Genomic DNA, 27,706 nt, shown 5'->3' with positions numbered 1-27,706 from the left:
CATGAACAACAGAGCCAGTGAAAGAAGAAAAAGACAAAAAATAAAATAAGAAGAAAAAGACAAAAATAAAATAAAAAGCAAAAAGATCTGGCAGAAATCAAAAATCTGGCAGACAGGTTTGCTCGATAGGCCGCTGGAGCTGTGCGTGCCTACAGGTAGGTCACATGACCAAAACGGCGGCAACTGTAAGCCGCTTTTGTCTGTTTACCTGCTTGTTGGATGAAACCAGAAAGGTTCCTCTGTGCATTTCCCATGGGTGAGGCAGGTGGAGAACCGGCAAAAAGCTCCTCTACGGATGCACGTCTGCCCGTGGGAGTTGCCAGGGGCCTGGCCCCGAAGGGGACACAGCTGTCCCGAAACCGAAAAAGGACCCAGCAGTCCGAACTGAAAAAAGCAAAAAAGCACCGCTCCTGGAGCGGGATCCCATGCCTGACCTTTAGGAAATGCACCCAACAAGTGAAAGAAATAAAAAGCTAGATGTCAGGTGGCAGTGCTTGAAGTGAGTGGGTAGGCCTAAGCTAGGTCACATGGTTATGACCAAGATGGCGGCCCCAGAGAATTAAGCTTTTACTCCTTCAGATAGAAAACTCAACTGAGTGACTGGTCTGCCAACTCCACATCTCCCCTTCAATTCCTGACCTGCTAAGGGCTGGTCCCTACAGTAGCAGTACAAAACTTTAATTCTTGAATCCAGGAGGCAGAGGCAGGTGGATTACCACAAATTTGAAACCAACCTGGTCTACATAGCAAGTTCCAGGCTAGCCATGTGGTGGCAGTGGTGGCAGTGGTGGCAGTACACACCCTTAATCCCAGTACTTGGGAGGCAGAGGCAGCAGATCTCTGTGAGTTCAAGGCCAGCATGGTCTACAGAGAGAGAGTTCCAGGACAGTTAGGACTGTTACACAGAGAAACCCTGTCTCTAAAAAACAAAAAAGAAAAGAAAGGAAGGAAGAAAACCAGCCTGGTGCTGGTGTGATGGCTCAGCAAGTGAAAAAATGCTCTCTGCCAAGATTAGTGATCTGAATTTAATCCCCAGTCCCCACCTGGTAGCTGGAGAGAACCAATTCCAGCAAGTTGTCTTCTGATGTTCATACACTCATAGACAGACACACATGCAAAATAATTATATAAAAATGTACTTTAAAAATCATTAAGTTGAAAAAAAAATCATTAAGTTGGGGCTGGGGATGGCTCCTGGATTTTGAGGACTTGCTGCTCTACCATGGGACCCAGGTTCAGTTCCCAGCACCCATGTGACACCTTACTACTGTATGTAACTCCAATTCCAGGGGATCTAATGCCTTCTGAGGGTATTGCATACCTGTGGTACACATATGTGCATACAGACAAAACACTGATATACATAAGATAAAAATAAATAAATCTTTTTTATTATTGAATGTTAAGTCCTTGTGCTTGTTAGTTTTCTGTGAACTTGACACAAGTTAGAGTCATCTGGGAACAGGGAACCTTAATTGAGGAATTGTCTCCATCAAATGGCTGTAAGCAATTCTGTGTGGGCATTGTCATGATTAATGATTGATGTGGGAGGACCAGCTAGGTAACAAGGAAGACCCTAAGAGGGACACATGGCTAGCCTGGGAAGGGAAATTATATCAGATCTACTGGGTAAAATGGGTGAAGGGGGTGGTAAGGGAGAGGGGAGGAAGATAAGGACATGAGGGCATGGGAGGATGGGGGTGTCGGGGGAGGCAGTGGGAGAGCAATGAAAGGGATATCTTAATAGAGAGAGCCACTAATGGGGTTAGGGTGAGACCTGGTGCTAGGGTAATCCCCAAGAATCCTCAAAGATGACTGCAGCTAAGACTCCTAGCAATAGTGGAGAGAATGCCCAAACTGGTCTTCCTCTGTATTCAGATTGATGAATACCCCAATTATCATCATAGAGTCTTCATCCAGTAATTGATGGAACCAGATGCACAAATCCACGACAAAGCACCAAGCTGAGCTCTGGGAATCCAGTCAAAGAGAGGGCGGAGGGAATATATGAGCAAGGGAGGTCAAGATCATGATGGAGAAATCTACAGAGACAGCTGAGCAAGCTCATGGAAACTCATAAAGTCTAGACCAACAGCTATGGAGACTCCAGGGAACCGAACTAAACCCTCTGTATATGGGAGACTGTTGAAAAGCTTGGACTATCTGAGGGGCCCCTGGCAGTAGGACCATGATACAAACATGGTACATGAGCTAGCTTGTTGGAGCCCATTTCCTATAGTGGGATGCCATGATCAGCCTTAATGCATGGGAGAGGGGTATGGTCCTGTCCCAACCTATTGTGCCAGATTTTGTTGACTCCTCATGGGAGCCATTACCCATGAGGAAGAGTGGACTGGGGATGGACTTGGGGGGAGGTGAGGGGGAGCAGGAGGAGGTGTAGGAGGAAGAACTGTAAAATGAAATTTAAAAGAATAAATTTTTAAAAAAGGAAAAAAATCTCAGACTGGTTAGCGTGGGGATGTAACTGAATGATAAAGCAGTTACCTGGCCACACACATACAGGAAAAGAACATATGGGGAGTTAGCTTCTTAGCAACCTCTTGAGATGTAATCTCCAGAGTCACATGAACTGGATAAGGTGCTGCACACCTGTGTAGCAATAACTCTTCCTGCCAGCCACCTGAGTTCTGCTGCCACATTAGGGCTCCAAATAACACACAGAGTCTTATATTAATAACAATGCTGCTGGCCAATGACTAGGATTTCTTATATGCTAGCTCAGTCTTAATTATCAATCATAACTACTAATCTATATATTTTATAAAATCGTATCTTACCAAGGACACCAGCCTTATGCGTCCTCTCTTCCTGGCGATCACATGGTGACTGTCTTTACTACATTTCCCAGAATCCTCTTCTTCGACTCCTAAACCCACCTATCTTGCTTTCCTATTGGCCAACAGTTCTCTATTTATCAACCAATAAGACAAACATATACACAGAAGGACTTCCCCCATCATCTCTTCTTTTCTGTCTAAATAAAAAGAAGGGTTTTTAAAAACCCTGTTTAACTAAGAAAAACACACAAACCCTCAAAACCCTACAGAAAAACTGAGTTATTTCACCTGGAGGCATGCTGCTCTGCATGGGGAAGATAAACTCCATAACAGATGGAGTTGCCTTGGGGAGAAGAGGGAGGAGAAGATGAGAATCCTTGCAAGAGGATGGGAAGACTCTTACTTATCTTTGGCAAAGAGAGATCATTATAAAACTGAGGCAGTAAATAACTGCTAGAACCTGGGCTGAGAGAGAAAGCAGGGTGAGGACTGAGACAGGGTGAGGAGGAAGAGGGCACAGGCTGGCACACCCTGTGGAATAACTCCAAGTTCTGAACTTTTTCATCTAACTAATGAAACACTTTCATGGAAGGAGGGCAAGATAACAAAGCAAGCTCCTGGGCCACCATTCCATGATAAATAGAGCTGTGTAGGAAAATGCAGGGAGGGTTGTCCTGAAGATGAATTATTGTCCATACCAAGTGAATAAAGGAATAAGGGGGTGGGGGGAGGTTTAGCAAGAACCAGTAGAGCTTGAAAGAGCCCAACATTGTGTCAGCTGTTCTGTCAAAAGAACAGTATTAGGCATCCTGACACAGATGTAGGGCACTACTTTATTCTACTCTCTATAATCCACCTTTGTTCTCCAGGTCTCTGAATTCCTCATAGACCATACTGGGCTGCTGAAAGGACTTTGGGTGGGTGGGGGCACTCTTTAGGCTTTGTAATGTTTTGATAGTTCCTGTACTTTCATCATTGCCCAAGGGCAACCTGCACTATTTGACACTCAACACTTTACTAGGAGTGGGCTCTTTCAGACTCCCTCCTCACCTAGTCTTAGGTACTTGCCTTAACAATTGGCACTCTCAGATGAAACTCTCCAATGCACAGTGCATCCTAGTATGTTGCACACCCAGAATGTTCTCTAACTGGGCAGAAATGCACACAGTATTATCTTTGAGAGGATCATTGCTCACTCCGGGACAAGGTTAGTCATAAGAGATATAAACGTTTAGGCTATGACAAAGAGAGAACCAAAGAAAATCCAGCTAGTAGATGTGACAACAGGCTATTCCCAGAATTAAAAAAAAAAGGAAGCCCAAGCCCACCACTAGCTGTGTCAACATCTGGCCTTGCCCCATTGTCTTGAGAAAACTGGAAACCAGCTGGCCTCTTGACCTACCAGTCTTATAAAACTCTTAGACCGCAGGCTGTGTTAATCAATCACACCTAAGCAAATGACAGTTACTGCCTTCTTTGCTCAATACCCTTTTTTCATGATAACCTTGTATGGAAACTTTGTACGCTAAGAAATCTCTGTAACCTTGGAAAACCTTGTGAACTGAGACCGGTGGCCTCATGACTCCCTTCCTCTTTTGCCTTTTAGAAGCTTCTCTTTTTGGCTGGTTGGCATCTCATTTCCCCTGCCATGGGGTGAGATCCAAGCTGGCCAGTTTGAACAATAAAAAGAAACCTTTTGCTTTTGCATCAGAGTGTCGACTCCTTGGATTAGTCTCTGGGCTCGGCAAACCTGGCCCAAGACTGAACCTTCACCCTTCCACTGCTGCCTATTTCCCATGATACTTTTGGAGCTTGAAATGAATTAAGATACATTTGGCTCCAGGAACCACTTAATCTCTGATGTTTTGCATAGAGTAATTGTAAAAACCTTGCAATTCAAAATGAGGCCTCCAGTCTCTTACCTGTTTTATTTTTCTATTGCTATGACTAAAGTATTAGATCCAAAGTGGAGTCCCAAAATGGAAATGCTGTTGACAATGTCCAACATGATGGCTTGGGCACAACCTGGGAAGGACTGTGACCGGTAAACAGAATGATTGCTATTGAGTAAACAGAAAACTAAATTCAGCAATCCTCTGCTATCTCACTGGGTGGGTTTCTGTTTGTCAGGAGAGTTGCCACTTCCCTTATCAACCCGCAACTGTCAACTACTCACAAAGGGCATCCAGTTTCCAGTCATCCCAAAGGGCTGCAAAAGACAAATGTCCCCATGCTAACTCCCAGTCGTTCTGGCCTGACACCACCTTACACTGCTACCTGCCCCAATACAACTGGTAAGGCTATCCCCACAGTCACAGCCTAATAGTTTGTGTCCTCCAATAAACTGTCTTTCCACCCACAGAGCAGTCTGGTTTAGGTGGTTTCACTGTGCTTCATTTACAAAGAACTAGAGAAAAACATTTATTTTGTGTAAGGGGCCGTGGGCCCAAAACTATTCGGCTTAAAGCCCACCTTTGTAAGTCTTTTAATGACCTTTAAGTTTGCGGCTTAAAGCCAGCTCTGTGAGCCTCCTGTAACCTGTAATTAGATACGGTTTGGCCAAGCGGAACTGCTAACTGCTTCTGTTCCGAGAAAGGGTCTGGAACTTTTCTGTTCGATGTTCCAAGGAAGACCACTAGATGTTCCAGCTGACAAGAAGAATGTTCCAGTCCCAGCAAATACCTGATGTTCCTTCTATTATTCCCCCCAATTCTATTGTTGCAGGGCTATTTAAGCCCACTCTAAGCCCCAATAAATCGAGACCTTGACATTGCACAGATGGACTCTTGTCCTTTCTTGCGCCGCTTGGTCTCCTTTCTTTCTCTCGCCCATGACTCTTTCAGGCAGCCCCCCTTCGGAACCCTGAATGACTGGACCTGCTGGACGGGTCAATTTTGACCATAGTTCAAGGCACAGTCCATTACATAACATTGATGATAGCTCAACTGTTATTGCAGCTATTCTGGGCTCAGAATTTGTCTCTGGGTTTTCTGGCCACTGAACCTGATGTAATAAGGGAGATTAATGTGTCATTTGGGTATAAATACTAAAGTTGTTTTATGCTGTTCTACTTTATTAAAAAAAACAGCTAAAGAAATAGGGTTTGATTAAAAATTTGTAACAACTCCTGTAATCGACCTGAAGTAACCTGTGGAGATGGTTCGCTATTCTCTCGACCCAGAAAACTCTACAAATGCATGCAAGTCAAGAGGTTCAAATCTCCTGGTTCACTTTAAGAATACCCATGAAACTGCCCAGGCTGTCAAGGGTATGCATATCCAAAAAGCCACTAAATACTTGAAAGATGTCACTTTGAAGAAGCAATGTGTGCCATTCTGGCGGTGCAATGGTGGAGTAGGCAGGTGCGCCCAGGCCAAACAGTGCTGGACACAGGGTTGGTGGCCAAAAAAGAGTGCTGAATTTTTGCTACACATGCTTAAAAATGTAGAGAGTAATGCTGAGCTTAAGGGTCTAGACGTAGATTCTCTGGTCCTTGAACACATCCAGGTGAACAACACACCTAAGAAGCACTGATGAACTTACGGAGCTCACGACTGGATTAACCCATACATGAGCTCCCCCTGCCACAGCGAGATGATCCTCACGGAAAAGGAACAGATTGTTCCAAAGCCAGAAGAGGAGGTTGCACAGAAGAAAAAGATAAACCAGAAGAAACCGAAGAAATAAAAATTATGGCACGGGAATAAATTCAGCATAAAATAAATGCAGATAAAAGTAAAAAAAAAAATCTGTAACAAAAAATTAACTTAAATCTCATAACTCTGAGTTGGAGCTATTCTGGGAAACATGTGGCTTGGTGCCATCTTAATTAAGGGCAGGCAATTGGACGGCTGTCATTTTGACTAGGGTTGGAAAATAGGGATGACGTTTGACTTCACCACCATCTTGATTAAATAACGATGAGTGTATCCACCAAGGAGGCAACAGCAGGTTTCCAAGATATTTTGGATTAGGTTGGATTTGTATAATTCCTGTCCTGTTGTAAAACCAAGGTTTATGAAAGATAGGATTTAGGCTGATGCCCACGGCCTCACACTGCTGCGGTAGGCCTCACCAAGCCGCAACCGGAGGCTGTGTGTGGGGCGCACAGACTGAGGCCTCTCAGTGTTATCGCCCCCTGAGGTGGGCTGCGGGTGAGAGTCTGCAAAAGATGCCAAACCAAGCCCTTCAACAGATGCTAGACAGAAGCTGCTGAGTGTGTTTTGCCACCAATGAAGATGATAGAAAAGCCGAGTGGGTAAGACTGTTGTGCCCAAGTCACAAAGATCCCCAGGGACCACCAGGAAGACAGAACCACCACACTGCAAAAGCAAGATTTTATTGATTGTTCATCCAACCATGACAGGGACCCTGTCTAGCAAGCTGATGCAGCAGCCTCCAGAGGGAGTGAAGTTCCCTGTCTACTATCAGGTTTTAAAGAAAAAAGTTACAGGATTACACCAGTAGATACGGGTTGGTTTCTGATTGCTTGACATGTAGGAACAATTAAGAGAATTTCTCAAAGTCATATTTTGGCATGAAATACCTGTGTACCAATTATTTTTATTGGTCAGTGCTGAGAGGGAAAATTCTGTGGTTTCTATGGCCTGTTGTACATAGATACCAGTAATTTTCAGAACTGTATCCTGGAGACTACAGGGGAGGTTTTTGTCTCCACTGGAGTTTCTTTTACTGTCAAGCGTTCCCAGGAACCAAGTATCTCAGAGGCTAATGGGGCAGGGGTTGGGGGGTGTGTGTATGTGTCTGGAGTTTCTTTGTGTTCGGTTTTGGCCCTAGGCTCTGGGAGGCCAGAGGATCTGGAGTTTCCTTATGTCAGAGGCCTAAGTGTCTTTTCTGTAACCTGTCATGGCTGCTAAAGCAGGGGCTGAGTGAGGGTCTGGTTCCTTCATTCCTAGAAGTGAAACCTTTGAGTTTAGTTTACCCCTTTGAGAGACCATGCAGATGCAGAGGATCTACTAAGTGAGTTCATCAGGCTTGTCTACAATGCTGGGTGGATGAAAAGCAGAGTGGAAAAAGCACAGCCTGAGTGGCATGTCCTCAGTGCAGTGCTGAATACCTAATAGTTTTTCCAAAGCTGGGTCCAGTAGTTTATGTCTTGGACCTTGCAGATAGACTGATCTCAAAAACTTAGGAATAATGTTTGGATCTATCTATTGGACAGCTGTGACTTATTGAGCAGTGACAGTGATGCAGATCATAGGCTATAAAGAAGGGATGGATGTTATGGAGTGAGCTGACCCTTTATTCCTTTTGATTGGACTTCCTACTATTCCAGTCATGCTGATACTGAGCAAAATAATTCACTGAAAGGACTATGTGCTTGGACTATGACTCAAATACTCAAATAAACTACAAATTTTAAACAGTATATTTCCAGGGATTGGTTGTCCTGTTGCTCGAATTCCAGCTGAAGCTAATCCTTTAGCTGATCATGTCTCTGCTACCCAAAATTTTGTGTGGAGCCCTTGTCTTTCCTGCTATTGCAACAATAGTTGGTAAACTGACGTTCAGTGGTGTTAACTCAAATTTACAAAGGACAATCTTGGGTGGAATTGCTTTTGTTGTCATAAAAGGAGTGTTTAAGGTTTACTTCAAACAGAAGCAATATTTACATCAGGCACACCACAAAATCCTAAATTATCCAGAGCAAGATGAAGCATAAAACTGACTTCTGGTTGTTCTGAGGCCTCTCATCCTGATGAGTCTGTTGTGTTGTTGTGACTCCATCATTAATGCACTGATGGAGACTTGTGATAAGCTACTGCTCCTATTTTTTAAAGAAATGTAATAAAACACTCAGGGCAGGGGACCCTCTCAGTAATCACAGAACTAAGGATATGATTCAGCATGGTTTTTTGTAAGGACTGCTTTGACAGCCATTGCCTAAACCATTATCTTAGCATGGTAAACGTGGGTTTGTTCATATTTTTTCAGACAAAAATGTAAAGATAAAACTTACAAATATTAAAATTGACATGCTGTCTTATTCTGACACCTCTTTTGTATATACCCATGTTCAGTTTTACGAAGGTACTGTGAGGGCTTTTCTCACTGGCATAATTTGATTACCTGTTAAACAGGAGCCTGTGTTAATATGAGGAAATGTAAATTAGTTCTGAATAAGTAACAAACCAAAAATGTATGTAAATATTGAAATGATCATTGAACAACAGGGTTTCTGTTGCCTTTTCCTTAACCCATGTGACATCTCAGATGTGTAGGGTCAGTTTTCAGGGCTTCCAGATCACTTTTTCACTATTAAACATTATTTATGCTGAAAAAAAGGTTAATAATTAAGGCCACAGTTATGAGCACCAAATACTAAACACCAGAAACTGCGATATTCCTATCTTATGATGCAGCAAGATGGTGACCTAAGCAGTCTTGAGAAGAAGAAAAAAAAAAGCCCTAAAAATCCACTGTCTTAGAGAATGTCTCTCCTTACTTCAGGTTCATTCAAACTAACAGACTGACTTAAAGATACATGTCTAACCTCCTTGTTTTTGCTAGCACTGCTAAGCCATAGCTAGTTTGGTAAACTGAGTCATAACGGTAACTGTTTTATTCTATAACGGCATACTATGTAAGGACCCTGGAAGTTCCCATTCTCTTTGTAAACTAGGTTTATAAGTCTTATCTTGATTCTAAAAGAGCTTCAATTTGGAAATTGTTATTATAAACTGTTGAGGATGATTAAGCCTTCAGATGCTCAGAAGTATAACAGATAATGGTCTTCAAACTGTCTGAGATTTGTTGAATATGACATTTAAGATATTTAAACTTGTATGAAAGGGACCCCCAGATCCCAGGAATGACCCCTAAAGTCTCCATGAAGACAAGGACCTCTGGGTAAGACAGCCCCAATGGCTTGCCTGCAGCCAGGGCTCAGTCCAAATTGTGGACAAGCAGGATACTGGGGAGTTGATTTCCCACATTGCCTAGACAAAGTAAGGTCAGTCCCTCCCTTCCTCTTCCACAGAAAAGTCTCTCATCTTCTAGGCCTGTCAGTCAGGGCTGCTGTCCTGGGACCCTAGTATCCAACACCATGGAGACTACAGGAGCTTGGGATAACTGTCTAGGCAAGGATTATGAAGTAGTTTCTGTCATTTTGGTTGGTCCTTCTCAAATCTCTGATCACTTTGATGGCTAGGCTAACTGTAATCTTTTCTGCCAGAAAACAGCAGACAATCAGCTATCCCCCCTACACACACACACACCAAGGCTGTACAATCGCCTTGGTAGTTAATTAGTTAGTTCACTAGCTAGGTTTCTCATGAAAAATACAGACAGGTTTGCCTTGGTCACAGGCTTCATATTAAAGGATAAACAGGTTTCTATCTACTAAAGGAACATGATTTGCAATGACTATTCTCAGAAATAAATACTTGTGTCTCTAGGAAAATGAGTAGATGGGTGGAAAAGTTAAAGTCTAAGGAAGTTTTGAAGGTCTAAGAAAATATTTTGAGATATATAAAGGTCTGGATGTGAAAGCTTAAGTAAGTTCTGGGAGTCCCAGAAAATGATTTAAGGTATATAAATCCTAGTTGTAAATGTATAAGTAAGTGATTTAAGGTATGGAAAGATGGGAAATGTTTTGGACTTCTGTTCATACTGTTGTTACACTGGGATTTTGAAGGTTCAGATTTTAGCACTGTTAATGGGGTTCTGATGAACTGACACTGGGATCTCAGAGGTTCGGGTTTTAGCACTGTTAATGGGGATCGGATGAACTGACAGAGCACTGGCTACTACTATTCAGTCATGAGCTCAAATGTTTTTAATTTCCTTTGGTTGTCTTCTGAGTGTGGATTTGAAGGTGCATTTCATTGGGCTAGAACATATATCAGGATCTCTAGACATAGAAAAAGTGTTCATGCTTTTTAACCCAAAGCATAGCCTTTGCCATGACACCAAGGTGTGAATCTGTTCCAGCTGTCTTACAGACACTAACATGCTCCTGGAGGACAAGTGCTACTGCTATATCGGCGATTCTGGTATGGTGGAGACCTGGGTCAAGTCACTCCAGAAACTGGGGGAAGACCTCAGATGAGGTAACCAACCTACTTCCTCTCCCTTACTCTGGTGGCAGTCCTCCCGTTTTGCCTGGCTAAATCCTATTATGGGACCAGTCATTTTCTTCTAGCCCCTTGCCTTCCCTGCTTCTTTCAGGAACAGTTTCACGAGGTCTCCATGGTGGCAACCAACTGAATGTTTTTTTCACCTTTATCTCCAGATGAGCATGAGCCCACTGACTCCCCCTCCCCACATAGTCCCATGCCAACAGGAAGTAGACAGATTTGAACCGACTGTGCGGTGTTGTGCTCCAGATTTCCTAGCTTTTGTCAGCTATCACCGATGCTGGGGTGGACCTAGGTGATGCAACTGTCTTTGAGTAAATCTGCTTCTGTAAGTAATCCCTCACCAATTTTCCTATAAATAACCCTAATAAAATTCACTGGTTCACTGGGTTGGACTTTGGTGGTCACTATACTCCGGTCTGCCATGGGTTCCCTATCTGTGGTGTAGGATTCCCTATCTGGGATAACTAAGTTATGTCTCTCCAGGAAAAGTTTGTCACACAGTAAGTTGTTTCTATTTTTTGGCTATTGTGAATAGAATGTCAATGAACATAGCTGAGCAAGTATCTGTGGGCATATGTCAAAAGTGACGTATGATACTATGTCAGGAGTGATATAGTTGGATAATAAGGTAGATTGATTTTAGCTTTTTGAGATTTCACTTTTCCCCAAGTTATGTTTTTAGAATCTTTGTCAAATATTAAATAGCTTAACTTATGCGTTAAGCTATTTAATGTATTAAATATTTATATTTAATATAAATGTGTTCCTATTTGGATCTTCCATTCTGTTTCATTGGCCTACATGTCTGTTTTTGTGCCAGTACCATACTGTTTTTATTACTACAGATCTGTAATGTATTTTTTTCCTTTTATTCTTCTTTTGAGTCAGGCTTTCTATATGTACCCTGGCTGCCCTAGAACACACTATGTAGACCAGGCTGGCCTCAAAAGTACACAGTTCCACCTTTGTCTCCTGAGAGAGGGATTAAAGGTGTGTGCCACTACTCCTAGCTTCTGTGATATATCTTGAATTCCAGAATGGTAATTTTTCTAGCATTTGGAGTTTTTTCCTTAAGGATTGCTTTGGTTATCTGATGTTCTTTGTAGTTCCAAGTGATTTTTAGATTTTTTTTTCCATTTCTGTAAAAACAATTGGATTGCAATGAATCTGTAAATGACTTTTGGTAGAGTGGTTATTTTCACAACATTAATTCTACCAATCCATGAGCATGGGATGTAATCACATTTTCTAAGTGTTTTTCTCAACCTCTTTGACCTGAACCAGTAGGTTCTTTTTCAGTGACATGTTCTTGAGAGGAAGAACCAGAGGATAAGAAATGATTTTTAGATTTTTTTTTCCATTTCTGTAAAAACAATTGGATTGCAATGAATCTGTAAATGACTTTTGGTAGAGTGGTCATTTTCACAACATTAATTCTACCAATCCATGAGCATGGGATGTAATCACATTTTCTAAGTGTTTTTCTCAACCTCTTTGACCTGAACCAGTAGGTTCTTTTTCAGTGACATGTTCTTGAGAGGAAGAACCAGAGGATAAGAAATGATAAAGAAGACAAGAAAGTTTAGGTTCAGGAGACCTTGCACAAGCTGGCTCATTCAAGCAAGTTTATTGAAAAATCCAGCACCTTATGTGCGGTTTTCAGGGGGGAAATAGGACAGTCATCAGAAAACTGTCATACAGTGGAAGAAAGTCATCAGGAACCTAATCAGACAATGTTACAGGAAAGAAACACAGGGTATCTCAAATGTGTCATAGTGACAGGGATGTTAACTTGTCTTCTTAAGGGGAAAATGTCAGGTCCACTGAAACCAAAGCCTTAACTCCTTCAATACCCTGGCCTCACCCAAGACTGGACCTTGGCAAGTCTGCCTTTAGCAAGGACATGGAACCAGTGTCCTCTTTGTCCTTTCACCAGGGTCTCAGAGAAAGTCTTGTGTCAGCCTGGCTCCCAACATTCTTTCTTCAGAAACTTGAAGGTTTCATTTTAGAGGTCTTTCATCCTCTTAGGTAGGTTTATTCCTAGATATTTTTTTTTTGAAGCTGTTGTGAATGAGAATGTGCACATTTCTCAGCCTGTTTGTTATTGGGGCATAGAATAACTATTTTTGTTTTGTTTTTTGGTAAGTTGATTTTGTATCCTGTCTCTTTTTTTTCCTTTTGGTTTTAGAGACAGGGTTTCTCCGTGTAACAATCCTGGCTGTCCTGGGACTCACTCTGTAGACCAGACTGGCCTTGAACTCAGAGATTGTTATGCCAAGTTTGTGAGACCCCCAAAAGACCACCAAGGAGCCGACTCACTGATGCAAATGAACAAGGTTTAATGTTAAGTTACAAGCCTTGGCAGGGACCCTGTCCAGCAAACTGGCACAGTAGCTGCAGGAAAAGGGTGCCTGGCCTCAATTGCAAGGGGTTTCTAAAGGAAAAAAAACACAAGCAGGGTGGTATGTGCCTTGGCTGTTTAGGATTGGGTAAGAGTAGGTGACCTTTGGATTCATTGATGTGGGGGCTAGGGGAATTTCAAAATTGTTACTAACAATTGTGAGGAGAAGATGTTATTTACCAAAATTAGTGATTGTCTCACCACCCAGATGGGGTCACTTTGTCCGGGGTGGGCACAGTTTGGGTACTCCTTGGAACTCTTTATGGTTCCTTGGCTGAAGCTGAATCAGCCTTGTGCCATGCAGGGAATTTCTCAAGGTAGCTTTTTCTCTCCAGTTTACCTTGCTTTTACAAGATCTGCCTGCCTCTGCCTCCAGAGTGTTAGGATTAAAGTAATGCACCATGCCAGGCGGTGGTGGCTCATGCCTTTATTCCCAGTACTCGGAGTCAGAGATAGGTGGATCTTTGTGAGTTCGAGGCCAGCCTGGTCTACAGAGTGAATTCCAGGACAGGTTCCAAAGCTACAGAGAAACCCTGTCTCAAAAAAAGACAAAAAAACAAACAAACAACAAACAACAAAACAAACAAACAAACAAACAAAAAACACCAAAAAAGCAAAAAGCAAAGGCTTGCACCACCATCACCTAGCCACTGGTACTTTTGCTGACCATGCTCATTCAAAACCCTTCGTACCAGAAATCTTCTTAGGAGCAGAGGGGTCTAAAAGACTCTTAAAACAGCAAGGCTATTGCTGCTGCTGCTGTTTACCTCACAGAGGTAGAAGTTAAATAAAACCCTGTCTTAGTTAGGGTTTTATTGTTGTGAATAGATGCCATGACCATACTTTTTGGAAGAATATGGAACAATTAGCAACATTGCATTAGAAAAGTGATTGGATACTTTAAGCAGCCCTTAATGGGAGATACTGGTAGGAGCAGGGAAGACAGTGGTGATGAGGGTGATTTGAACTGGGGTGGGGGTTGGCTTTGAAGTTTCAGATGCTCAAGCCAGGATCAGTGTCACTTTTCTTTCCTGCTGATTGAGGAGAGAGATATAGAGTTCTCAGCCCCTCTCCAGCACCATGTCTGCCTATTCTCTGACGTGCTTCCCTCCTGCCATAATGATAATGAAATAAATCTCTGAACTGTAAGCCAACCCCGAATTAAATGTTTTCCTTTATAAGAGTTGCTGTGGAGCTGGGTGGTGGTGGCTCACACCTGCACTACAAAGGCAGAGAAAGGCGGATCTCTGTGAGTTCAAGATCAGCCTGGTCCACAGAGTGACTTCCAGGACAGCCTCCAAAGCTACACAGAGAAACCCTGTCTCAAAAAACCAAAAAGAAAAAATTTAATTAAGATAAAAAAAAAAGTCGCTGTGGTCACGGTGTCTCTGCACAGCAATAGAAACCCTAACGAAGATAGTCTCTATTGCTAAAGACACCATATACTTCAGACACAGGATTCAGGTGACTGGCTCTGACCTGAAAACCTCTTCCCTAAGGATTACCTTTCATAGTACAGAAGGTGTCAAGACAGGGAAGAAATTCCTACCCCTACCTAGTTGTGATGCCTATGAAGCACAACCATGACCTCCATGGCAAGATATCTATAAACGTGCAATAGTGGCACTCATGTCTTGGCAATAACCAACTGCTCAGCTCAGGACAGATTAGCCTTTCTAGTTCCACTGATCTAGACCACTCTGTGGGTGGAAAGAAAAGCTTATTTGGGTAATCAAACTGCTGGGCTGTCTCTCAGGGGCAGAGAACAGCAAGCAGTTGGAAAAACCTTGTCAGTTTTAAGAGGGTAGGTAGAAACTGGAGAAGTACAGGCCAGGACAGCCTTGGAATTTGTGCAGACTGGGTTAATCATGAATTAGTTGCCCTTGCCTGAGATTGTTGACCATTGGGTACTGTTTTAGTTAGGGTTTTATTGCTGTGAAGAGACACCATGACCACAACTCTCTCTTTTTTTTATGTATTGGTGTTTTGCCTGCATGTATGTCTCAGGTGAGGGTGTCATATCCCCTGGAACTGGAGTTACAGATAGCTGTAAGCTGCCATGTGGTTGCTGGGAATTGAACCTGGGTTCTCTGGAAGAGCAGCCAGTTCTCTTAACTACTGAGACATCTGTCCAGCCCGTCTAAGACAACTGTTTTTTATGTTTAAAAATGTATTTATTAAACTTCATTTTGCTTTTAAAAAGCAATTATTCAATTCGTGACGATTAACCAAAACTCACACCCTATCAAAGACTATTATAATAATCTTTACAGAACCAAGAGCGCGCGCGCGCGCGCACACACACACACACACACACACACACACACACACACACACACACACACAAAAGAGCCAGTGACTGCTTTAAAGTGAAAACAGGAATGGTAGTGTTTGCAATTAAAATAAAAAGATAAATAATCTTTTTCAAAGAAAGAACACTTGCAGGGGAAAGAAATCCAACTGTATCACATGAGTAGAACAAGATTTCAATATCAGTTTAGTTCCTCATTGCCAACATGGCATTTATATCCCAGATGAGATTCCATAATTGATCCATAATCTGCTTCAGCTGTTGATTCTTCTGTTTGAGTTTTTTATTTACTTCTGCAATTTCTCGTGTCTCTTCACTAGCAAAACGAGGTGGGCCAGCCCGGTCTTCGTTCTTAGAGCCATCCATCTTCATCCACGTAGGGAATAAGTTGCTCAACGGGAATGAGGCCCATTCCACCACAGTTCTCATTGCACTTGTCGTCGACCAATTTTAGCTTCCTGAAGAGAATAGAAAGTTGGCGAAGACGGTCCTGTAGCTTTGTTAACCAGTCTTGGTAAGTTCCAATATGGTAGGTGACACCATTTGGCAGCTGCATGTTCCTCAGCAGCTAGAAGATGTCCATGGTGCGGTATACGATGTCCTGCACCGTCTCCTGCCTGATTCCGCACAGCGTGGCCATATTAATTTCGTGAGCAGCCTGCTGCGCCTGCTGGCTGCCAAAGGGCCGGGCATGGCGGCCCGTGGGCGCCACCAGAGGGGTGGACATGGCTCTCCGCCGCTCAGGCCAGGTGAGCCGGATCGGCCCATTTCAAACCAACAGCGCCACTTCTGCCCCCTCGACGCACGTCATCCCGGAAGCTAAGACAACTCTTATAAAGAAAAACATTTAATTGGGGCTGGCTTACAGTTTCAGAGGTTTAGTACATTATCATCATGGAAGGAAGCATGGTGGCACTCAGGCAGATATGGTGCTGGAGAAGGATCTGGGAGTTGTACATTTTGATCTTCAGGCAGCAAAAGGAGACTGTGTGTCACACTGGGCGTAATTTGAGCATGAGACCTCAAAGTCTGCTCCAACAGTGACACATTTCCCCCAACAAGGCCATGCCTACTACAAAAGGGCCACACCTCCTAATAATTCCACTCCCTATGACCAAGCATGCAGACACATGAGTCTATGGGAGCTCAAACCACTACAGTTAGATGAGGGAAGTAGTATCTTACCTGTTAAACAGAGATCTGCCTTACTTATTTCCTTAAGAATGCTGAATGCAGCCTTCTGTTTATCCAATAACAATCCTTCGTTACAAGGTGAGATTCTTGTTTAGGACATTGTCATCAGCATTGCCATTTGGAGGTCCAATTTTGACCTAAAACTGTTCTGTATACTCATATATCCTGAGAGTATACTATAAAAATCTAAATTTGATCATTATAGGGGTTGGGAAGCTTATACCATTGTTCAGAGATGGGAGTAGGTTGCTAGGTTCATTGTTTAGAGCCTGGTGAATGTGCCTGTAGGACACACATGTTAAGCAAATGGGCTGCAAAATACATTAGTATAAGAAGTAGGTATAGCAGACTCCCAGACCTTACCAACACTGACTCCATGATGGAAGTAGCATTCAGGCTTTAAAACTCAGCACTTAGACAACACTACCTGCTAAAACAAAAACAAAGACCTAATCCAGAACTATGGACTTTGCCTTTTGGATTCTGTTGTTTTGTTTCTGGCTAACTGTTCTTGCTAACTGAAGTATGGATCAGGAATGAGCTGTGACAATGTGGAAAAGAAACAATAACACAACTGCAACATCAAAAGAAGCTGAGTGTGTAAGTGAGTGGGACTGCCAGGCTTTGGCACCAAAATGTGAGTGTTACAGCTCTGTGGCTGCAAAGCTGTCCTGATTTTTTGGGAAGTCAGGCTACCTATGACAGCTCTGGAGTCCGGAGATGCAACAGGACAGCTCAGCCCTGGAGAGAAAGGTATCCTGACTTTTCGGGAAGCCAGGCTACCTGAAGCTGGGGTGCAATGGGGGATGGTCTCCCCACAGGATAGAGCGATCCTGCTCTTCTCCTGGAGAGATGCATGACAGCTGAGCTCTGCTCTGTTCCTCTAAGGGAATGGACTATCTTAACTAACTGCTTCTTTGGCCCAAGAAATGTACTAATCTCCCCCTGCTCCAGCAAAACGTTTGTCACTCTTCTCTGCTACAGCCTTGCTAATCCCCCTAAGGGAACACCCAGCAAGTTTCTTCTGTTCTTGTGAGCCTTGCTCCATTTCCCTAAGCGAACATCTCAGCAAATTCTATTCTGTGCCAATGAATGAAGATCTTCACCCAAGACTCTTTTGAGAAAGAGATTTATTTGGGAAGGAGTAGTCCCGGAGAGTGACTGCTTCTGCCAGGGTGGGAAAGGAAAGCCAGCAACTGAAGAAGGCAGAGGGGCTTATATAGGGCTTCTTAGGAGAAGAGTTTTCCCAGGGAAAAGTTTTTCTGCTCAGGAATTGGTTAGTTTTTCCTGCTCAGGGATTGGTTAGTTTAGTAGGTCAGGGGCATAGATGGCTCTGATTTTAGGGCAAACTGTATTTTCTTTCTTTTTTTTTTTTTTTTTTTTTTTTTTTTTTTTTTGCTTTTGGCTTTTGGCTTTTGGAGACAGGGTTTCTCTGTGGCTTTGGAGGCTGTCCTGGAACTAGCTCTTGCAGAACAGGCTGGCTTCAAACTCACAGAGATCTGCCTGCCTCTGCCTCCCGAGTGCTGAGATTTAAGGCATTTGCCATCACTGCCCAGCCAAACTGTGTTTCTTTCACTGGTCCTTTTTTAACCTTTGGCTCTGATTTTAGGGACACGGTATATTTCTTTCACTAGCTATGATTCCAGGGACAATGTGTGTTTCTTTGGCACTGGTTTCAAAGTTAGGGTGTTTTTCTTTGGTTCTGGGTTCAGGGACAAAGTGTTTCTTTCACAGCCTCTGTATTCAGGGGTTTGTTGGTTTCATGTTTCAGTGGGTCAGGGCAGAGTTGGCTCTTGTGTGAAGGCCAAAGTGTAGCGCCAGTGCTACAACACTTCTCATGGACTCTGGTGAGGGGCCTGAGGATTTAAATAAAGACAAGACAGAGGGTCATTCATGTGAGGAGAATGCCATTTATTACAAAGGAGGGAAGCCTTATATACCAGTCAGCAGGCATGGTGGAAAACTACCCAGGTCAGAAGTTCACATTCCCTGGCCCCTCTGGCAATAAAGATGGGAGGATAACAGGAATTTGCCTTCAGGCCTTAATCGGAAGGAGGGAAACAAGTACTTGCTAGATAAGCTCCTAGTCACAAACTGGTCAGTAGATCCTTATGGGGGAAGTGCATTTCTTTGGATGGCCCTTTTACCCTACAGACTGTCCCTAATAGGGCAACGAGCTATCCAAGGGAATGGAGGATGTACACTGTGGCTCAGGGGCATGTGAAAAAAGAAATGCCTATTGTTCTTTTGTAAAAGTTTAATAATTAGAAAAATAGAAGGCGCCAGCATAATAGAACATGAAATATAGAGAGCATAAGGGGTATATTAATCATAGAGTTTATTACGGGGCAGTAGAGCGAGAGGGGGAGAGAGAGAGAGAGAAATGGAAGAACAGAGCAGAGCAGAGAGTAAGAGAGAAGAATTAGTGGTCAACTACTGGAAACAGAGAGAGAGAGCGAGAGAGAGAGAAGGAGGGAGGGAAAGAGAGAGAAGGGGGAGAGGTACAGAGCATGCGCACTGAGGCTTCACACGTTTGCAAAGTCCTCACGCAGGTCCCAGGTCCATACTGTGTAAGGAGAGACATGTCGGTGACTTGGCACATCACTGTGTGTACCACACCCATTGTCAGGGGGCAGGGTCTGTCTCTTAAAGAGGTAGAACAGGTCAGCATTAATGCCTGAACCTTTCACCTATTGGGGTGGGATCAGTGGAAAAACGTATTAGCTTTAGTTCCATCCTGCAGTTTCAGGTAAGGAACATTTATGCTAAAAGGTATCTTTGTGTACAGGGGTCATGGTTTTAGATAGGAACCATCTGCTCTAGCAGGTATCCTTGAGTGTGGGAAGCTTTCCATGTCAGGAATTGCCAAAGATATTTTTACCCCTTTTAACAAGGGCCAGTTTATGTTTAGACTGCATGGTGCTGATACAGCTATCTGGTGCAAGTGAGCTAAAATATGGCTGACTCTGGATGCAAGAAGTATACAAATCAGCACAAAATGCCTGACACTACATGTCCAGGGAGCCCCAAATCAATAGTGATCTAATCTGCTGTAGAACTGTTCTTGACAATGTCACTTTTGTTTGTTTGTTTGTTTGTTTTTGTTTTTCGAGACAGGGTTTCTCTGTGTAGCTTTGGAGCCTATCCTGGCACTCGCTCTGGAGACCAGGCTGGCCTCGAACTCAGAGATCCCCCTGCCTCTGCCTCCAGAGTGCTGAGATTAAAGGCGTACGCCACCAATGCCCGGCGACAATGCCACTTTTATGTAGGTTCTGTATAAATATGGGCTTGCGGTCAGACGAGTTGGCCTGATTCTTCACCACTATTCACTCTCCCCAGTTGCTAGGATTAGTTATAGGCATGAACCATACAGCTGGCTTTGATATGTGATTTTACTTTTTGAAGCAAGGTCTCATGTGTCACAGACTGGCCTGGACCTTGCTATGTGGCCATGGGTGATTTTGAACTTCTTTTTCTCTATCATCTACCCCTCAAGTGTTAGGATTATGGACAAGAATCATCATGGCACATGACATGTTATTTCCTAACCGTTTTCATGTCTGCAACCTCTTTATCTGCCAACTAGTAAAAATTTAAATCTTAGCCAGGCAGTGGTGGTGCACGCCTTTAATCCCAGTACTCAGGAGGCAGAGGCAGGTGGATCTCTGTGAGTTCGAGGCCAGCCTGGTCTACAGAGCAAGTGCCAGGATAGGCTCCAAAGCTACACAGACAAACCTTGTCTCGAAAAAACAAAGCATAAAAATAAAAATAATTTTTTTGAGTCTTAGGGATGTAGAGTAGCATTCCGGTAACACTGGAGAGACGGCACTTCTACCATGCACAACAGCACCTGCAGTTTTTGGATCTCAAGCTCCTCTGGCATTAAGAATTCGGTCATCCTGGGCAGACCAGCAAGCACCTGGCAGTCGGTTGTGCATCCACTGATTGTCACCAAGACTCAGCCGGTCCCAGCCGAGGGTTCTCCTCGGCCTGAAATTGACACTGCAGAATTTGCCTAGTCTGCGCCTGCGTACTTACAACATCCAACGCCTCTTCCTGGCCACGAGGCCAGACCGGATTTCCGGTGGCCGCCATTATCCTAACTGCCACGCTCGATGCCTTTGGGCACCTGTTCTGGTGGGCAGTCCAGGGCTCCCGTTGTGCAGCGCTCGCAGGTGGGTGGGGTGGACTCAGGGTGCTGGGTGGTGTCGTGGGCCCTGGCCTGGGCCACCCCTGCGCCACCCCTGAGCCACTGCCTCAGCTGTGCGGCTCAAGATCTGTGCCTCCCTGCGAAACTCTTTTGTTGCCCGGCGTTGGTGGCGCACGCCTCGGGAGGCAGAGGCAGGCGGATCTCTGTGAGTTCGAGGCCAGCCTGGTCTACAGAGCGAGTGCCAGGAGAGGCTCCAAAGCTACACAGAGAAACCCTGTCTCGAAAAACCAAAAAAAAAAAAAAAGCAACAACAAAAAACCTCTTTCTGTTGTCCGCCCCATTTTACTCTAGGAAACCTGGTAGAATCGGGCACTCAACTTGTGTCTACACCCTGCACACTCGGTGGAGGTAAGAGGAAAAACTATTTCTCAATTGTTTATAAAAAAAAAAAAAACTAAAAAAAAACTTCCTTTTAGTTCATTGTAACATTCCCCTTGGTAGGTTTGATTAACATAATTGGGCTTTTATTTCCTGAGTTGAGGTTGTAGTCCCCTGATCTTCCTGACTCCACTTTCCAAGTGTTGGGATTAAAGACTTAAGATACCAAGTCGGTATAGGAAGTAATATTTAGATGGTGTCTTAGTCACTGTTCTATTGCTATGAAGAGACACCGTGACCAAGGCAACTATTACAAAAGAAAGCGTTTAATTGGGGGTTTGCCTATACTTTCAGAGGCTTAGTCCATTATCATCATGGCAGGGGGCATGGCAGTGTGCTGGCAGGCACTGGAGAAGCAGTTGAGAGCTGCAACCTGATTCATAGGCAGAGACACAGACACTGGGCTTTTGAAATCTCAAAGACCACCCCCAGTGACATACTTGCTAATCCTTTTCAAAATAGTGCCACTCCCTGATGACTAAGCATTCAGTTAGATTGGGGGGAGGGGGAGGCAACCACTAAAGAGGGCACATTCCGGGAAGTTTGTGGTCAGTATGTCAGTCATTTATTTTTACCCCCAGTGGGAAAAGCTAGGAAAATTCATACAAGTTTTCAGAGATAAAATAGTTTATGAGTTCAGTGTGTGGGAAAAGTTATTTGGATGACGGCATCTATGAGATGTAGAATTTCAACTCCTCTGTCTCTTTAATTTTTATATTTATCTTTATGTGTATGAGTGCTTGTATGTGTGTATATATGTAGACCATGTGTGTGCCTGGAACTGGCATTAAAGACGTTTGTCAGCTGCCATGTGGATGCTGGGAACTGAACTAGGGTCCTCTGGAAGAATGTGTATTCTCAACACCAGCTTCCTCTTGAGTTCTCTCTATTTTTAAACTATGCTTTACACTATTAAATTATTTTTTCTTTTCCCTCACTGGCTAGATGACTGACCTTGATTCATAGAGATCTTTCTACCTCTAGGGCTGCCTCTTGAATACTGAGATTAACAGCATATACTGCCAGGCCTGGCTCATCTTTTCATTTCCTAGCATACTTGAATTATTCAAATAAAATTGAACCATTGCATTATCGAAATTAGGGTATTTTTTTTGTTTTTGGTCTAGTTAAGTATTTTTAAAACTATTTTTTGGTACAAGAAAGTAAAAAGAAAAATAGTTGATAATTTTAGCACTCAAAAGGTTTTAAACTACCAGCAAACATTTATACACACATGCAAGGTAATACTGTTTGAGAAAGTATTTAAAATGTTAAGAATGAGGCTACGGAACTGTAACCCAGGAGGCATGAAACTTACCCACATCATCCTTAACAAAATATATTTCTGCCAACTGTTTGATCCATGAAGAAAATTACTTAGTGAAAACCTTTTACCAATTATCAGATTCTTCAGTGGAATGAATCAACTTGTGGAGCAGCTTCTCTCCCCTCCACACACACTGTTTTTGTGTCGTTTTGTTTTTTTTTAAACAGGGCCAAATATAGCTCAGGTTGGCCTTGAGAACTATATATTCAATTATTGGTTGGATTCTTAGTGGATTTTTTATATTTTTTTTATTAACACAGTTTCTGGACCAACTGTTGTGGTTGCTTCACTTGCTTTTCTTTTTGAGTGCCTCTTTCATCATCAACCTTTGTTTTGTTTTTCTGTTTTGTTTTGAAATAGAGTTTCTCTGTGTAACAGCCCTAACTGTTCTGAAACCTGCCTTATAGACCAAGCTGGTCTCAAATTCACAGAGATCTGCCTGCCTCTGCCTCCTGAGTACTGAGAATAAAGTTATGTACCACCATGCCTGAGTACGATCATTTTTTTTTTTTAATGACTAGAAGTTTTTGCCTTTCTCCTCTCTCACAGCGTGTGCCTGTTTGGCTTTGTTCTTCACCATGGCTTCTCATAAGACATTCAGGATCAAGCGATTCCTGGCTAAGAAACAAAAGCAAAATCGTCCCATTCCACAATGGATTCAGATGAAAACTGGCAATAAAATCATGTACAACTCCAAGAAAAGACACTGGAGAAGAACCAAACTGGGTCTATAAGGAACCACATGTATTTGTGCTGTTTGAAGGTCACCATTATCTTACTGTATCAAGTTTAAAACATTACCAGGTCACCATTATCTTACTGTATCAAGTTTAAAACATTACCATTGTCTCAACACCTGAGTATGTTTATTGGGAGCATGAGTTTCCTCTTTGTTTTTGTGCTCTTGTAGGTTCAGTAATAAATATGTGAAACCTTGTTTTTGGAAGACCAATGTTTGCAGTGTGTTACAACTTGTTTTGTTTTGTGGTTCTGGAGAGCAAACCACAACCTTTTCCATAATAGGCAGTAATCTGTTGGTGAACTCCCATCTTTGGCTCTTATTTGGGAAGTTGAGGGTTGAGACATATCTAGAATTCCTTCAAACTCGTGATACTCCTTCCTCAGCCTCTGAATGCTTGGAGGACTCCAGCAAGCCTAAGGGACAGAAATTGTGAAAAGAAACTTTATCAAGACTCATTTTGCCAGTCATTATACACGGCAACTGTTGAAATTAGATGATTGTTTTTCAACCAATAATTGCACTCTGGTCCTTCATATCATTTAACAAATGATAAAAAGTGGCTGTTGCCACACTTTTATTCCCAGCACACAGGAGGCAGAAGCCGGTAGATCTCAGTGAGTTTAAGGCCAGTCTGGCCAGTTCCAGGCCATCGAGGGCTACATTGAGACTGTCTCCAAATAAAAAAGGTGGGGGGGGGGGCGGGGCTTTAAATCCCTCAGTACATTTCTGACTTTCCTGTCTCTGTAAATGGTTTCACTGCTTCCAGTGCTCTTCAATACCTTAGTGATTTTTGTAGGTTTTTTTCCTGATTGTTGCCAGTAGAAGGGCTGGCTCACCATGATCTGTAGTGTTTGGCCTATTTTTTCTTAGGTTTTCTAGCACCTATGTATGGCTTCTGTTACACAGTTTCAGACTTTGTGTGTATTTAAGGTTTAATGACCTAAAGCCTCTGGTTTGAGAACTCTGGACATGAAAGTTGACTGACATGCATGGGTACTTCCAACGTGGAGATCCACAAACCTCCTGGTATCTACCACTTCCAGACTGCAAGGGAACTGACCTGCAGCTCTCCTCCTTCACCCAAGGTTCCCCTTTTCTGTCCTGTTGTTATGAGACCATTGAGAGATTTGAATAAGTCAAATGGTATGGACCATTGACCTCCAATTGGTTTGAGTTTTAAAGACAAAAACCTCAACTGTGTGACATACTCAGGCAGCTGTGAACATCTATAGCAAGCTAGCATTGTTTACAGAAGTGGAAAGATAGCAGTTAAGACATCAGGATGTTCTCAAAACAGGTCAGGGATATACTGTACAGAAATTTATGACTGGTCTATGTGATCAGTGACCAGTTTACACAAGATAATTTTTAGTTTTTCTAAAGAATGCTTTGACAAGACACCATAACAATAGTTCAGTAACCCCTACACTGTATATAAGCATTGCAGCTTAGATGAAAAGTATTCTGGCAATTGGGAGCCAAGGAATACCACAAAGTCACTGTAAGCATAGTAGCTTACAACCCTACTCCAGGGAAAGGTTTCTCCAGTGTAACAGCTCTGCCCCAGCCTGGGAGGGCTTCCCCAGTCAAGTTGTTACAGCTCTGCTCAGGTCCCACACAGTGCATAATTCTGCTCAGCTAGCCAAAGGTTTCCCCAGTGAAAGTGTTACACTCCAGTCTCTGCCCAGGCTGTCTCTGCTCTGGTGAAAGAAGGTGGTCAACCAAACCTCATTTAAGAGATTTATTGGGCTGGGCAATGGTGGCACACACCTTTAATCCCAGAACTCCAGAGGCAGAAGGAGGCAGATCTCCAAGTTCAAGGCCAGACTGGTCTCCAGAACTAGTTCCAAGACAGGCTCCAAAGCTACAGAGAAACCCTGTCTTGAAAAACAACAAAACAAAAAGATTTATTAGGAGGGAGGAATCCAGGAGAATGGCTGCTTCACAGAGGCAAACTGAACAGGTACAGGGCTTATATAGGACTTCTTAGGGGTGGAGTTTTTCCAGGGTGGATATTTTCAGGGTTGGAAATTAGTAAGAATCCAATCCCCTTGAGCTTGGACAAGCTCAGATTAGCTAGATTTTCTGCTCAAGGATTGGTTGGTTTTCTGCTCAGGGATTGGTTGATTTCATGCTCAGTTGGTCAGGGGCAGCTTTGGCTCTGGTTTTCAGGGCAAATGTGTTAATTTTTGTTGTTGTTGTTTTTGGTTTTTGGAGACAGGGTTTCTCTGTGACTTTGGAGGCTGTCCTGGAACAAGCTCTTATAGACCAGGCTGGTCTCGAATCACAGAGATCCACCTGCCTCTGCCTCCGGAGTGCTGGGATTAAAGGTGTGCGCCACCACTGTCTGGCAACCGTGTTACTTTTACTGGCCCCTTTTAGCCATCTGTATTTCTCTGTAAGGGCCAGAGTGTATTTCTTTCACTGGCACTGGTCCCAGGGCCAAAGTCTTATTTTTTTGGCCCTGGTTTCAGGGTCAGGGTGTGTTTATTTGACTCTGAACCAAAGTGTATTTCTTTGGCTGGCCCTTTTTCCCTAAACTATATATCCCCAAGAACCCTATGCTATGTGGGCATTGCCTCTCCTGTGGCTGCAACTCAAAGTTGTTCTGATTGAAGGAATGATTCTGCTTCTGGAGATGCCTATCTTCTTCCTTCTATTTCCAAATTGCCTCCATCAATCCAACATGTGTGAATAAGCATGTTCTGTTATAATAAGACTTTTATTTACCAAAATAGGTAGTCATCCCTGGACTGTATTTTACCATACATGGAAGTCCTTGCCAATTTTTTTTTTTTCCCGAGACAGGGTTTCCCTTACCAATCTTTTACACCTTCCTGTCAATACTCCCTAAACTGTGTCCTTTGGTGTAAACACTGCCTGCCAAGCATTTCGTAACAAGCAATTTCTAATAGCCAGTTATCCATTTGATAATGCATTATGAGCTTTTTCCAAGGAGATGTAAACAAAAGTCTTCTCACTCCACATAGGGCACCAACAATGAAAACAATCACCTCCTTAATTAGAGTTATTTAACAGAACCACACTTGACTTTTGGGCATCTACACCACTAAAGAAAAACACCTCTCCCAGTAACTGTCAACTGTCACAATCCTTACAGTGAGCCTTGTAAGCTCTCCCTGCCCCTCCCCCACCAACTGTTAATTAACTGCCATATATCTTCAAGAGGGGGAGGGGCCTCATGAGTCCCTCTCCCCCAGCAACTGTTACTTGTATCTTGAGAAGGGGTATGGCCTTGTGAATTTGCCTCCACTTTATGATATAATGTTAACAGGTCCAATCTTTTGCAGATTTTCTGCATGGTAGCAGTCATGTCATTCTTGGAGGACAGTATACAATATAGTTAAAAACATTAACTATTACAGTATATTACAGAGATCCATTGTGGCAAGATAGTAAAAAAAAAAAAGGCTTATATTTTTGGACATACCTGGACTTATCTAGGGCAAGGGTTCAGATCAATCTTATTCCTTTACCTACAATAGTCATTTATAAAATGACAATTACCTTTACTTAGTTGTTTAGAATTCTATCCGTCAATATTTCCCAAGAGTGTTAGTGAGATGGCTCTGTGTTATGTGAGATTCTTAGCCCGTCTGGTCCTATGACCCTTGAGCCCCAAATAAACACACAGTTGCTATATTAGTTAAAAAACTGTTGGCTGGTAGCTAGGGCTTCTTATTGGCTAGCTTGTCTTATTAACCCATTACTATTAATCTATGTATTTCCACGTGGTCTTGGCTTACTGGAAATCACCTAACATGTCCTCTCTTCTTGGGCTCACATTGCGACTCCTGTCTCCCTATTCTTCCCAGAATTCTCCTCATTTGGTAGCCCTGCATATCCTTCCTTTCTGGCCACTAGCCACACAGTGTTTTATTCATCAACCTATAAGAGAAACATATATACAGTAGGCTTGTACTTCAAAAGTCAGAAGAGATGATAACCATAGGTTGTAAATCTATGTAGTATTTCCATGGTAATATCTGGACACCATAATCTTGTTAACCATATTAGCCATAGCAATTAAACTTTATTTCTATTCTATCATTTAATGTAGTATTCATACAGGCCATTGTAACCTAGAAACATCAGTGCCAGAACATAAAATTAACCATAATAAACAAATTAACCACTGTTTTATTGCTGTGAAAAGACACCATGACCAAGGCAACTTATAAAAGGAACTAATTGGGGGATTGTTTATATTTTCAGAGGTTTA

At 42.9% G+C, this 27,706-nt stretch overlaps 1 protein-coding gene and 3 pseudogenes across 1 annotated transcript; 3 read left to right on the top strand and 1 right to left on the bottom strand.

Annotated features, from left to right (window-relative positions):
• The first annotated feature begins 5,954 nt into the window (after positions 1-5,954).
• On the top strand, positions 5,955-6,497 carry LOC103159840 (annotated as a pseudogene).
• Positions 6,498-6,969: 472 nt separating this feature from the next.
• On the top strand, positions 6,970-8,481 carry LOC100766557 (annotated as a pseudogene).
• A 7,292-nt stretch (positions 8,482-15,773) lies between these two features.
• Positions 15,774-16,339, bottom strand: LOC100774534 (annotated as a pseudogene).
• Positions 16,340-23,299: 6,960 nt separating this feature from the next.
• LOC100766848 (60S ribosomal protein L39-like) lies at positions 23,300-23,455 on the top strand. Its single transcript, XM_027423903.2, has one exon. The coding sequence runs from the start codon at positions 23,300-23,302 to the stop codon at positions 23,453-23,455; it is 156 nt and encodes a 51-aa protein (XP_027279704.1).
• The last annotated feature ends 4,251 nt before the right edge of the window (positions 23,456-27,706 follow it).

Source organism: Cricetulus griseus, chromosome 7, assembly GCF_003668045.3.
Source record: "Cricetulus griseus strain 17A/GY chromosome 7, alternate assembly CriGri-PICRH-1.0, whole genome shotgun sequence".
NCBI classification, from domain to species: domain Eukaryota; kingdom Metazoa; phylum Chordata; class Mammalia; order Rodentia; family Cricetidae; genus Cricetulus; species Cricetulus griseus.
The sequence above is the reverse complement of the archived record's forward strand: the minus strand, read 5'-3'. Positions and strand labels throughout refer to the sequence as shown.

Bases quoted from the DNA above. Each gene is read 5' to 3' on its own strand.
- LOC100766848 (XM_027423903.2), top strand. From the start codon at position 23,300: ATGGCTTCTCATAAGACATTCAGGATCAAGCGATTCCTGGCTAAGAAA.